The sequence below is a fragment of the Molothrus ater genome, chromosome 7, assembly GCF_012460135.2.
Source record: "Molothrus ater isolate BHLD 08-10-18 breed brown headed cowbird chromosome 7, BPBGC_Mater_1.1, whole genome shotgun sequence".
NCBI classification, from domain to species: Eukaryota; Metazoa; Chordata; class Aves; order Passeriformes; family Icteridae; genus Molothrus; species Molothrus ater.
The window spans coordinates 20,214,786-20,227,616 of record NC_050484.2 but is presented as its reverse complement, the minus strand read 5'-3'; the positions used below and the strand labels follow the sequence as shown (position 1 = coordinate 20,227,616).

At 41.2% G+C, this 12,831-nt stretch overlaps 1 protein-coding gene across 1 annotated transcript in view; it reads right to left on the bottom strand.

Moving 5' to 3' along the window:
- Positions 1-1,009, bottom strand: part of COBLL1 (cordon-bleu WH2 repeat protein like 1) — a 74,483-nt gene extending 73,474 nt beyond the window's left edge. Inside the window, exon 1 of the mRNA XM_054515472.1 lies at positions 932-1,009. Within this exon, the coding sequence (XP_054371447.1) occupies positions 932-975 (44 nt within the window). The 5' untranslated portion in view covers positions 976-1,009. The remainder of the gene's footprint in view (positions 1-931) is intronic.
- Between the last annotated feature and the right edge of the window lie 11,822 nt (positions 1,010-12,831).

Sequence of the window (12,831 nt, the reverse complement as noted above, 5' to 3'; positions counted from 1 at the left end):
ATTTTCTTCAAACGTACCTGACTAGTTAAGGAAAATCCTCCTCCTCCCAATCTATAAGTGGGGTAGTTTTACGTAGGATTTAAAAAAATTTTCTTTAACGTTAGATTTTCTACTACAAGCAAAATAAAAACAAAGGGGCTTAACACGTAAAAAGAAACAAGCCAGCCCTTTTACTACTCCAAACAGATGCTGCTTGTTTATTTTCTTTTCCCCGGCGTCGGCAGTTCCCAGAGCACAGAGGAGGGCGCAGCCCTCCCAAAGCGCCGCCACTCTCACCCAGAGAGCTGGAAATTGACTCCGCACACCTAAGGATGCTCTGACCGGCAAGCGCTGACCTGCAGTGATTTGCCAGAGGCGCCGATCCCGGCAGGTCCCGCAGCCCGGCAGAGGCACCGGGACGGCAACGCCGGCGGGCGGGTTGCGGCTCGTCCCTGCGGGAACTGCCCGCGGCGCGGGGCCGGCGCTGCAGGCGCTGCTCAGCGGGGCACGGCCGGACGGGCAGGTTCCGCAGCCCCTGCCGGCAGCAGCGGCCGCGGTGCCGTCGAGGCAGCCGTTTAACGGCCGCGCCGCTCCATCTGCCCGCGTCCCGCCCGGGGCTTCCGCCGCTCCATCTGCCCGCGTCCCGCCCGGGGCTTCCGCCGCTCCATCTGCCCGCGTCCCGCCCGGGGCTTCCGCCTCCCGCCGCCGCAGGAGCCCCGGGCAGGGGCACCGGGAGCACGCCCGCCCCCGGCGCTGGGAGCCGCCTCTCGCCGCTGGCTGCGTCCCAAGCAACGCACCTCACAGCCGGACGCGCTCAGCCCCGGCCTCCCCGACCCGAGCTGCCCCCTCGCTCTCACCTCACCCAGCCCCGCGCACGGCCCGGCACGGCCCCGGCTGTCCCTTCGGAGCCGGGGGCGGCCGCACTCCCGCCCGCGCCGTGAGCTGTGCTTACCCGGAGGGCGGCGGGGCGGCCGCCGGCCGAGCGCGGCCGTCCATACCGGCGGCCAAGGGAGCGCAGGGCGGGCGCAAGCCGCGGACCCGCCCGCACAGCCGCGGCTCCCCGCCTCACCTGCTCGGGGCGGGCTGAGGAAGGCGGCCCAGCTCCGCAGCCCCCGGCACCGCCTCGCCCCCGAGCCCGGGCATTTCCCGCTGTTTACGGCGCGGACACTGGGCGCCTGCCCGGGGCGGCGGCCGCGGTCACGGCCTGCGCCAGGCTCCTACAGATCGCGGAACCACACCTTGGGCGTAGAGAAAAAAAACACAGAAGCAAGGAAAAAAAAAAAAAAAGGCAGCAAAACCCAACTTCGCGACCAGAAACTTGAAATGCAGAACCTTCCCCGCTCCGGCACGCACGGAGACAGAGATTCCCTGTTCCCGTCCCAGCGCCTCGCTCCCTCCCTTCCGCCCCCACACACCCGGCTGTCCCCACACACCCGGTTGTCCCTCCAGCTGCGGCCGGAGTGGGGACTCCGCTCGGCCACGGCCGCGGGCTGTCAGCGGCCAGCGGGGGCAGGGCCGCTCCTCTCGGCTGGAATTTTCCTCTCCCCGAGCGAAACGTCCCGGCGGCCGCCTCGGGCTCAGCCCTTTCCCATTCCAGCCACCAGGGCGCGAGGCAAAATCCCCACAGGTGGGGAGAACCAGGCGCGGAGCTCGGGGCCGGGACGCGGGCGGACCCCGCGGTGAAGAACCAAACTGCTCTGGCCGGCCATCGGGGCTGCGCTCCCTGTGCCCGCTGCCGAGCGCGCCCGGGACTCGGCTGAGCCCCACCGTGTCACGGGTGTCGAGCTCCCGCGGCCAGGAGTGGTTTCGGGCTGATCTGAAGTTTGCTCGCTGAGCATGACGGCACCTCAGCTTTTCTGTGCAGTAACAACTGAGCAGATCGGGCACTAATGCGCTGCACACCTGTGTCAGCACAGAGCGCCGTTCCTGCTGACCTGTGGGACTAGATGGCCTTGGCCAGTACATGCAAGTCTTTATACAGGTAATATTCTGCCCAGTGTTTAACCTAAGTTGAAAAATAGCCAGCGTCAAAGCATTTATACCTTTCTTTTTTCCTCAGTAGGAAAAAAATTAGAACGTTGCATTCAAGTCCTTTGTCTGACTAGTTCTAAGATTATATATCTGGAAAAATTAATATAATTGACCATTTCATGTTAATATTCTTCATAGCTAGTGTAATACTGTATATAGCATTGTAGAGATACTGTACTTTAATAACTTTGCCTTTCCCCTCATATGCCCTTCTCATCTGCAGTGTGCTTCTTCAATAAAGATTTTCTTCTGCCTTTTCACTGGAGACTAACCCTGAAGCCAGCTGTTTTGACAGACTCTAGAGGTTATTCACACCCAGAATAACCACATGCCATTATCAGGCACACCCTATTAATCTGTGTATGTTTCTTAAACCAAAAAATTAATCACTGGTGAGTCAGATGCATTTTCCGTGGTCCAGTTTTCAGAGGGGTAGTGTTCAATGAATTGATCCATCAAGGCTCTCCTGAGGACCTTATATAAGTTTTAGACCCTTTTCTCTTTTGACAGTCCACTTTCTATTTCCACACTCCTCAAATTGTTTGGCTACTTCCTAGGTTAGGATGAAGGTTGATAAATTCTTTTACATGTTGACTGTTCCTGCAATCAGGGCACGGTAAACTAATGCTACAAAGTGAATGCAGAAAGTACAAAAGAATTCTCTGCTTCCAACCAGCTACTTCTTGGGCAAAATCATTATGTGACAGCACCATCTGAACTAATGAAACTCCCACGCTGCAAAGGTGTGAGATGATTGAACAGTATAATGATGTTTCAGCTGAAGACCCTGTAGCTGATTGTGTATTACTTAGAATAATTACACGTGTTGGTGTCATGTCACCACCAATAAATAAGGAGGTGTTGTACCACTCCCTTTGTAATCTCATTTGGAAACCAATATATGCTATAGTCTAATTCTTTTGGCAAGTATTAATGCCACAAAGATTGCAATCTATTGAATAGCTCCTATATGCTCATAATAGAAACTCAGCAATGCTAGGCAGAAAAGTGACATTAGGGAAATAACATTAAAAAATTATTAGTGGTGACTGTTTCCAATAGAGCCTGGGAGATTACCTAAAAAAGAAGTTCACTGAATAATGCCAATGTCACTTTAAGAAGGGAGAGATTATGCTTATTGTCTTACACTACCACATGTCTTACTCTTATCTCAGTTGTTAGCTACACACATCTGAAATTCTGATCACAAGAAACATTGTAGGCTGTAAATTTGAGTGCCTGCAGGCCATGTTCTGCAGTGGCAGTTTTACAATAACTAGACTTAAAATAGATGGGGTTTGAGGTAGTGGATATACCATTTCTCTTCAGGGTCTCAGTTTTTAGAGACAGATTCTGTCCTATGGCACTTTGTTTCTTTATCAATAGAAAATCAGTTCAGTGTTCGAATTTCAAAATATGTTGACAGAATCAAATGCTATTTTTAACATTTTTCTATTTTTATAGTTTCCAACTTTGTCCTGAGCTGAAGACATTGTTCATACAAATCAATCATAACTCTCATACACAATAAACAGAAGGCTGCATCAGAGAATACCAAGTTAACACATTATTCATTGTCTCTTCTACTGAATAGACAAAGGAAAAAAAAAACCACAACAAAATCTTTCAAGTTCCCTAGATTTTTCAAGCTGATCCATGAAGATAGCATTGTAACAATTAATGAAGTGGTAGGTTATTAATTACACCGTTGCAATAATGTCATCTTTTGTCCATGGTTAGAGGTAAAACAATCATTTATCTGGAGGCATTAATCCATGTGGCAAGCTGCCACCAGCCACACTTGGTGAATGTACTCAGTGCTATTCTATGTTTAGTATAAATGTTTGCAGATTAATACCCAGTTCTGATTACTGTTAGCATAACCTTCAAATTTCGCAGGTAGAGAACTGCTAATGGCAACTGATATTTGAAGAAGTTCTGTCTTAGAGACAGGAAGTTCCAGGTATATTACTAACTATGGGATTTTTATACAAGTTAAATTACTAAAAACAAAGCCTTGCCTGTTCTAAAAAAGCAGCCATATCCCATGGCATTTTTCATAACAGTCAGAAGTTGTCCTAGATGGCTTCAGTACTTCTGGTTGCCCTCCTCTGTTCAAGAGGTTGCCAAAAATGTGAATACAAATATCTTTGAATGAAAGATGCTGTAGAAATGTAGTGGACAGTATTATTTTCAAAGAGGTATGCCCATTATTGCATAAGGTGAAAGCTTTTTGAAGTGTTAAATAGACCACAGGAACCTTACAATATTTTTTGGTATTGTAAAGGTCTGCTTACAAGGTCTTTTTAAATTTTTTAATGAGTAACAGGTTATAGTGACATTTTGTGATTTAAGGATGTTACCGGAATGCACTCCTAATGTGGTTTTGTAATTGAAAATCGTACTGTGTCACACTACAGTTGTTTTGAATAGTATTGTGCAAAGTAGGTGTCAAATAGATTATGGAATTGAAAGGTGTTTTCCTTTTTAAATTACTTTTCTGATGCATAACTAAATACAATAAAAAGCTGAGATATTTATACTATATGATTTATCATGTAGAGGAGACATGACAAAAAAATCAGGATTTTACCCTTCTACTATAAAAAATAAAGCAAGGAAATATTATATGATTCTTCATTTTGTTTAAATGAAAATTAGACCCATATGTAATTCCTTTTCCACAGAGCAGTCAATGAGCCTCCATTGTATCCTGCTGAACAGCTGCTGTTTCTGTGTTTGCATTCCACAATGGGGGTTAGGTTTGGGGAGCGTGCACACACATGCACATAGCTACTGAAAGCATTGCTCAGGCACAGGGACAGGTTTGGGAAGCCATTTAGGCTGTGCACTTAACTGAGGAGCTCTGTCCCCTTACACAGCACTGCTGAGGACACACCTCGAGTCCTGTGCTCTGTTCTGAACACCAAGAAACACATTTGAGGTGCTGGGGCGTATCCAGCTTTGGCCTGATAGACAAAGTAGAAAAAAGGCTACAAAAAACTACCCCATATACTTTCAGATATAGGACTAAGTAATTTCTGCCTTTCGTAGAAGGTTTTCTGAATAGTTAATACTACACACAATACTACCCCAAACAGTTTTTGCTCCTAATATGTGTATTACAGGCATTTACTTTCTTGGAGATATATTGTCCTTTTAGGTCATGTTTAAGACCTGCATAATGATACTATGATGTACTCTCATTACCACCACTGCATTTTCACTCTGATAGTATTTCTTTTTCACCTTTGGATTATGAAAGTAAATGTTTTACTGCTTACAAGTCATTATTTCCAAGTTATTTTGTTGCTGAGCAGTATTTTTGGGGATGCATTAAATAACAATTAGTGAAGTATTCATTTAGATTAATATTGGAGTTGAGTAATATTAGAAAGCTTCAGATGATGCTGATTAATGAGTGATATAAAGTGTAGAATCACATATGCTGTGAAGTATCCTTGCAAAGTTAGTGATCTTTTAAAACAGTTTTGTCTAATTCTTTCAAATCATGTTAGCCACATTAGTGGCAATAAAGGTAGATGAGAATTAATTTAAATGTCAATCTTAGCTGGGGTTTAGAAGAAACTACAAGTTCATTAAATTACTCTCATGCACTAAATTTCCACATTTTGAATGCACATATTGTGCAAAATCCTCAACACTGAAGTCTGCAAAGCCTAAACAGTAAAAAATATTTCTGAAGAAAATAATCTCTGGAAAGAAATATCTGTTCAATTGATTAGTAATTCATTAGCTTATGGCTTATTGTATCATCTATCATAACACTACAAAAAACAGAATCTCCTTTTTGTATTAGAAAAATACACTTAGATAGAAAGCGAACTGGGGATTTCTTCTACAGAGATAGAGAAAATGTAGCAATAGCTAAGCTATAAGCAGATGAGCTATCTTAGGTTCCAAAACCTATATTGCTATGGTTGTACTGTGTCATGAAAACAAGATATATTAGCCAAGGAGGAGCCTTATGCTGCACAAATATGCATCTCTTGGTTCTTAGCCAGCTTGCTCAGAACTAGCCTGGGTAACTTTAAAGCTCTCATGCTTTCTGGACAACCCCAGAGGTGCTACAGACATAGAGTGGAATTGAATGCCATGTGTTAAGATGCTTTGGAAGCATGGAGAGGGAGTTAAATGCTTCACTTGGATGATATGAACTGTGTACTTTGATTTGACAACTGAATTAATGGGGAGGAGAGAGGGAAGACACACTCCTCCTCTGGAATTCTAACAAGAAAGTGAAATTGCTCTGTATGCAGTGTGGTTATTCAGGTGTGCTTTAGGGACCTACAGCTGGAACAACTGCACTCCAAAGGGACACACACATCTGTTTTAAACACAAGATAGTACTGAGATGTTCAGCACAGACAAATCAAGGATCTTGCTCACATATGTGCACACAGTGAATTCTAAGGACCTGGAAGAATGTATTTTTTGGGAAAAAGCTTATCCCACCTTCCTATGCTGGCAGTTTCAAGAATACAACACTGCACCAAGTTATATTTAAGTCACATTGTAGGCACATATTCTGCTTCATAGATCCACAAATTATTAATGTGCTAAGCTGTGAGAAAGTTGGATTTTTTATCCCCAATAAACATTTGAATAGAAGTCATGAATATATACTTACCCAAAGGTTTCAGGGTACCTGACAGAGTTCACTAACCTTTTCAAACACACTGGACAGGAGTCCAAGGCTGTGTATTACAATTGAATGTGGCTTTAAGTCTAGTATAAGATTCATCATGGGGAGATGAAAGATTAGTTACAAAAATTCTTTGAGGTTTTAACGTGAAAATTATTACTGCTCTGAGTTGGAGAGCTTGCATAAATAATTTCAAGTAATTTCAAAGCCCAGCTTTGACTGCTTCTTTTCTGCAGTTTGCCATTGTCTCCTTGTAGAATTACCTCTTTAGTGAGCACTTATGTGTAGTCAACACAGCTTGTGCAGGCACGTCAAAGACAATTTTAAATTCACATATGCGCGAAGCGAAGCTCCAGCTAACAGCTCAGTTTCAGAGCCAGGTTTCTGGAGAATGTAGAAGTGAAATAATTTCTCTCCTTGGTTATGCTTAACAGCAGTACACAACAGCTCAAGGTACATTCTCTGTTTAGAATCCACCAGTATATTTATCACAATATCTGCCCTGTAAACAAAAAATGGTAATTAAACAGCAAAGCAGTCTTGCATATAGCAATATGCCCCTGGCGGCTAAGACTGAGAAAGCTGTCTTGCCTTTGTGAGATGTTGTATAAAAAAATAACTTGTATCCATACCTATTTGCTATTGATGTACCAAACTGCAGTGTATTTATTCAGCATCATTAAATGCTTCTAATTTAAGCAGTTAAGTTTTAGCTAAATTTAATTTTATGTAAGAAATGTTTGAAGCATTGTCTAGCACTAGTTTTCCCGTTTGTTTTTAATAGAGGGATTGTGCCATAGGTTGCACTCTTCCTGGCACCAGAGATGCTGTTCTTTCAATTTTCCTTCCTTCCAAATTGCTATGCTAAAATCACTGCTTACTATCCACTAAGTAAGGCATAGTTTGCAAAGTTTAATTTGTATCTTGCTACAATCAGGATGGAAGAAAAGCCTTAATCTAGTTTGGATTTGTTCTGTATACTGTGGCATAAAAATGAATATAATGATGCTTAGAATTCTCATGTGCTAATTACTACATATACAGGCAGCAATTTACATTGCTTTTTACTGTATATTAACATCTGTCAATTCACTCTAGTTAAGTATTGTGTACTAATCAGAAATGAAAGTTGCATGAAATTGTCCAAATATTTTCATTAAAAATAAAACAATAAATATATATATAAAAATAAAGCTAGATAGGCTCCATATGGAACCTGCAAAAGAAATGCCCTTAGCTCACCTAATCTGACTCAGGCATTAGGCCAGATTTAGAAGACTGTGCAATGTTTTATTCATAGCAGTATGACTGCACAATTAAAACATCGGAAGATTCAGCTTTTGAGTAGCTCATTAAAGGTATTTTTAAGCTTTTCCTTTGAAAGAAAAACCCAACTAAATACAACAAAAATATTTTGAATGCATCAGTCAGTCCCACTCCATGACCAATGGGTAGCTCTAGTATCATGCATTTGTGCCAGGAGATGTGAAATTGCCATTATCAATTCTAACTTGAGCTATAGGCCACTGAGCTGCTATAACAGCAGTATAGCTATTACTGACTTTGTGGAATGAGGCCAATGTTTTTCTCAGAAATAAAGGTTAGAAAATGAAAAGAGCACTCATTTTACCTCCCCTGTCTCTTCCTGGAGAAGACTGGGAAAGTTACAAGTAAAGAAATTCATCAAGAGTTCTTAAATACAAAGCACCATCTCTGTCTCAGGAAGTTCCTGAACCACAGAGTGCTTGATGATAGGAATATTTGTGGGAGTATATATGTTTTCCCTTCCTTTTCTAGTGTTCCTTCAACATCCATATTTTTGGACATTGCCTGAGAAAGGATACTAGGTTAGATAAGACATTCAGTCTGACACTGAGAGGCCATTCTCATGTTTTGTGGCTCTTTAGATAATTTGGAAGTCTGACTTTAAAACAGCAGGACCTCATTTTTTAATAAAGTTAAAGGAGTGCTATAGATGTGTGCTGTTCCTTTGAACATACTGCAATTATTATTTCAAGATTTTGCCTTCGGTCTTATTTTTTACATTGTAATGCACCACACCTTCCAAGCACTTAGGCATTCACAGAGCTGGTGAAGGCAGTTCTGTGGTGTTAGAAGGTAAATTACAGCTCTGCTGAATGACTTACTTGGGTATTGACTTTGGATGCTGTGTAAAGTGGCGATGCTGAATGGCCTCATTAACAACTCTAAGGCCCGTGTGCCTGAGAGATGGCACCAGGACAAGGAGACTTTTTATCTCTCTCTAGCAGTGTATGAAATGCTTATTGACTGGGCTGAACCTCAAAAGTCGGGCCATTATAGGCAAATACAAGTTCATGGGCTTCATTCCAGACTAAGATTCACAAAGATAAACATGTATATGCTAATTAACTCATCAGAGTGTATTTAGGGCAAACAGTTAAAGAGAAAAGACTGAAACAGAATTGAGCTGCTCAGATGCAGAATCAGGAGAAGGGGAAAGGAAGGGTAAATAGTCACCCTAAATAGTTTGTAATTTTTTTTTATTTTATGACTTATGAAACTGCATTTGAGAAATAAGCATTTGTAGACTCTGATCAAAATTATATTAATTTGAACTGAGTCACACAATCACATTTTAAGTGAACTCTTGTCTCCTGGTTTTACAGACAGAACCCTGCTGCATAACCTGTTTTAAGTAATTCAAGATGCATCTCAGAAAATCCTTGGCTCAAGGGCAGAAAATTTTGGAAACATTTAAAGTGAATGAAATAGAACGAGAAGATAAAGCTGCACAGTGGATCAGCAGCTACATTTCTGTGAGGGTAGAAGGAAATTGTTTTAAAACTTAGACTGTGCCTATCAATGTTAGAACAAAACATGACATTTTTCAACATAAAATGTAAAGACTGAAATGAAAGAGGGAATCAGCAGGTTAAAATGTCTGGCAAGGACAGATTGCATGGTTAAGGAACACAAAGGCATAGGAACAAATTCACAGCACAGGTGAGAGTAATGTCCTTGAGCTGGACACATGGTGAGGCTTGAATCCCCAAGTTACTCTGTCCTCTTTAGATCAGAGTGACTCTTAGGATAGATTGTATAACTATCATAATATTTATATAAGAAACAACAACAGCAGCAGCAATAACAACAATAATAACCTGTTCCTTTTCCAAATCACCATTTTTTCCACTTCATGTGCCACTGATGAAAAAAGTGACTGCTGAGTGCATAAAGAAAATTGCTGTTGAATTTTGCCACAACTTCATCCTTCTTCAAGACAGAAAGATCTTAATGCTAGTAGTCATCAAGATCTGTGCTCCAATGACTTTGATCAACAGTCCTCAGCAAATCAGATTTGTTATTGTCTCAATATATGAAAAAACCAGATGCAAGGCGATGCAGCTGGATCAAGTAGCTATCATTCCCATGTAAACTTGAAAGGTATTGAATGTGAATCTGAATTATGTATTTCAAACTGAAACAGCAGAAACTTCCAAACTTCTAATATCTAGACAACTGTAATTTCTGGTTGGAATTACTGAATATAAATTTTTTTCCCCCATATCTTTCAATAAAATAACATATTTTTACTCCTCCTTATGATAAAAACTGTATCTGTTACAAAAAAATAAGACAAAAAGTACACTCTAATTAATGAAGACTTAAACAAGTGATAATTAACCTGGATACAACTTATGCAGTTATGATGATGCTTCTGAATTGCAAATCAAACCAATATGTGTTCTGTTGAAAGCAAAGCAAACAAAAGTGAAATCTGTTCTATTCTAAGTCACATCACAGAAACTTGTAATGCTTCTCCAGTTAAACATAATAGAAATTACTCTTGGAAAACAACCAGAACCTCTTCTGCACTATTCTGCCAACTCACCAATTTAGAACAAACACACACCATGGTGAACTCCAGCCTACTGGCTTCAAGGACAAGATCAAGATCCTCTGTGGTTCCTAAGGATGCAAATTTACCTAATGTTTCAAAGTGCATGCAGAAGTCTTTTCATGGTTGCTGAAAGTCTGACTTTTCAAAGGCCACAGATATTGAAATCTCCTATTCCCTTTAAATTACACAAAATCAGGTAAAAGACTAGACTTAAGGATCACCTGGGGAATAATGAGGAAGAGGGAAATACCTTAAAATTATTTTAAATTCATAAGGGAGCTTTTAATTTTTTCTTTCTTCATTCTAATAAGTTTTATTATTGTGGACAACATCTACCTTGCTTTATATACAACAAAATACTATCTTTCATGCTTTTTATTTTATTAAGAATTTACATCCTAATGCTACATACAGCAGGTTTTTTCATGCATAGTTTGTGACTGAGACTATAACCAGAAAATTGTGCTTGTTCACCTGCACAAGGCAGACAGCTGGGAACTGCTGTCCTATCTTCTGAGTGAATTCGCACCAGGATGTCCATATGTGCAATGTATCTGATTGCCACTGATAAAAATTACTGATCAGTGCAAAGATCCCTCCTTACTGATGGCTTTCTCAATGTAATTTTTGAGCACATGCCACAGTTTACTCTAAGTTCAGAGAAAGACTTGAATCCCAATGCCAAAGGAGAAAGAAGCCAGGAGGTAGATTTCAGGCAGCAGTTTTGCAATGTATTAAAGTTGTACTGTTACAGATGTCCATTGTTCTAGTTTTAACTGTGTCTCTATTAACTTTGAATTAAATCATGAGATACATACTGAAAGTTACTTCTGTTTAAGAGCCCTAGAAATCTGGGGTTTATGATAAGAAAAAAAAGCCCTTTACAATCTTCAGCAAAATAGAATATGGGGGAGATAGTGAGGGCAGCATTCAGAATTCATTATCACAGTCACTGTGAAGAGAATCCTCTCTTAAGAGCTGTGGCAATTACATGTAGCTAAAAGACTAAAACACAAAAGCTGACCCTGATAACTGTGAAATCAAATATGATCAAAGTAAAAAAAGCACAGAAAAGATATCCAAGCTATTATACTTTTGCCAACTTATTGTAAAAGTTCCCATACCTTCTCAGTGATTTCTCACGGGCATCTCCTTGCAGCACCAACTCTTCTCCTTCTCCTTCTCCTTCTCCTTCTCCTTCTCCTTCTCCTTCTCCTTCTCCTTCTCCTTCTCCTTCTCCTTCTCCTTCTCCTTCTCCTTCTCCTTCTCCTTCTCCTTCTCCTTCTCCTTCTCCTTCTCCTTCTCCTTCTCCTTCTCCTTCTCCTTCTCCTTCTCCTTCTCCTTCTCCTTCTCCTTCTCCTAGCAAACCAACCCCATCCCTCTCCTCACCCACCTAACCCATTCTTTTGTAGCACTCTTCTTACTGGGCACAGCTGTGGCCTATTAAGGGCAGGCCTGTTCCTAATCTTTGGTGATTAGTACAGCTGCAACTCCTCAGGTGTGAGATTGCCTTCTGCACTAGTCTCTTACATTCTATCCCTCATTATATGACAGAGAACACTAGGAATCTGTAATGTGCTTAAGCCATAAGAACTTCACACTGATGCTGGAAAGAAGAAAGTGAAATAGTATTTCTTAAATCCTTCTATGCAACACAGCTTACCTCTTGTGTTTATCCAGCTAGAATACTTATCCAGCTTACTATCTTGTGTTTATCTGGCCTTTCCGGAGATCTCTCCAGGTTGCACCAGATAGCGGCAAGTACCACACATAGCAAAATGCCACAGCAGACTTCCATCTGATTAGAACTGTACCATTTCATTTGCAAAGTCTACTTCAGTTACAGATTAACAGAAAGGATTTAAATTATTGAAGGAGAAAATTAGTAGCTGGTATAAGAAAGGTAAGAAAAAAGCATGCTGGAAATTATAGGGGAACCACAGGACTTGATTATACTTGATATATAAAACTTGATTATGTTTTAGCTTTTACAAAGTTCATCATTTTTATATGAGAAGTCTCATCAAGACCAAATATACTTTCCAGAGATTTATTAACTTGTTCAGTGAAAAAACATAGATATTTAACTGAATTTTAAGTCAGCTCAAAGCCTCTGAAGTCAAGTCTCAAATTTACATAGTAGGCATGATGAAAAATATGACCTATTTGGAACAATGGAATTATAATCTAATCTATTTAACATTTATGGTTGCCACCATGGAACTGGCAGTAAAGGCATGGGAACTCATAGTAAAGACATGGGGTGCTAATG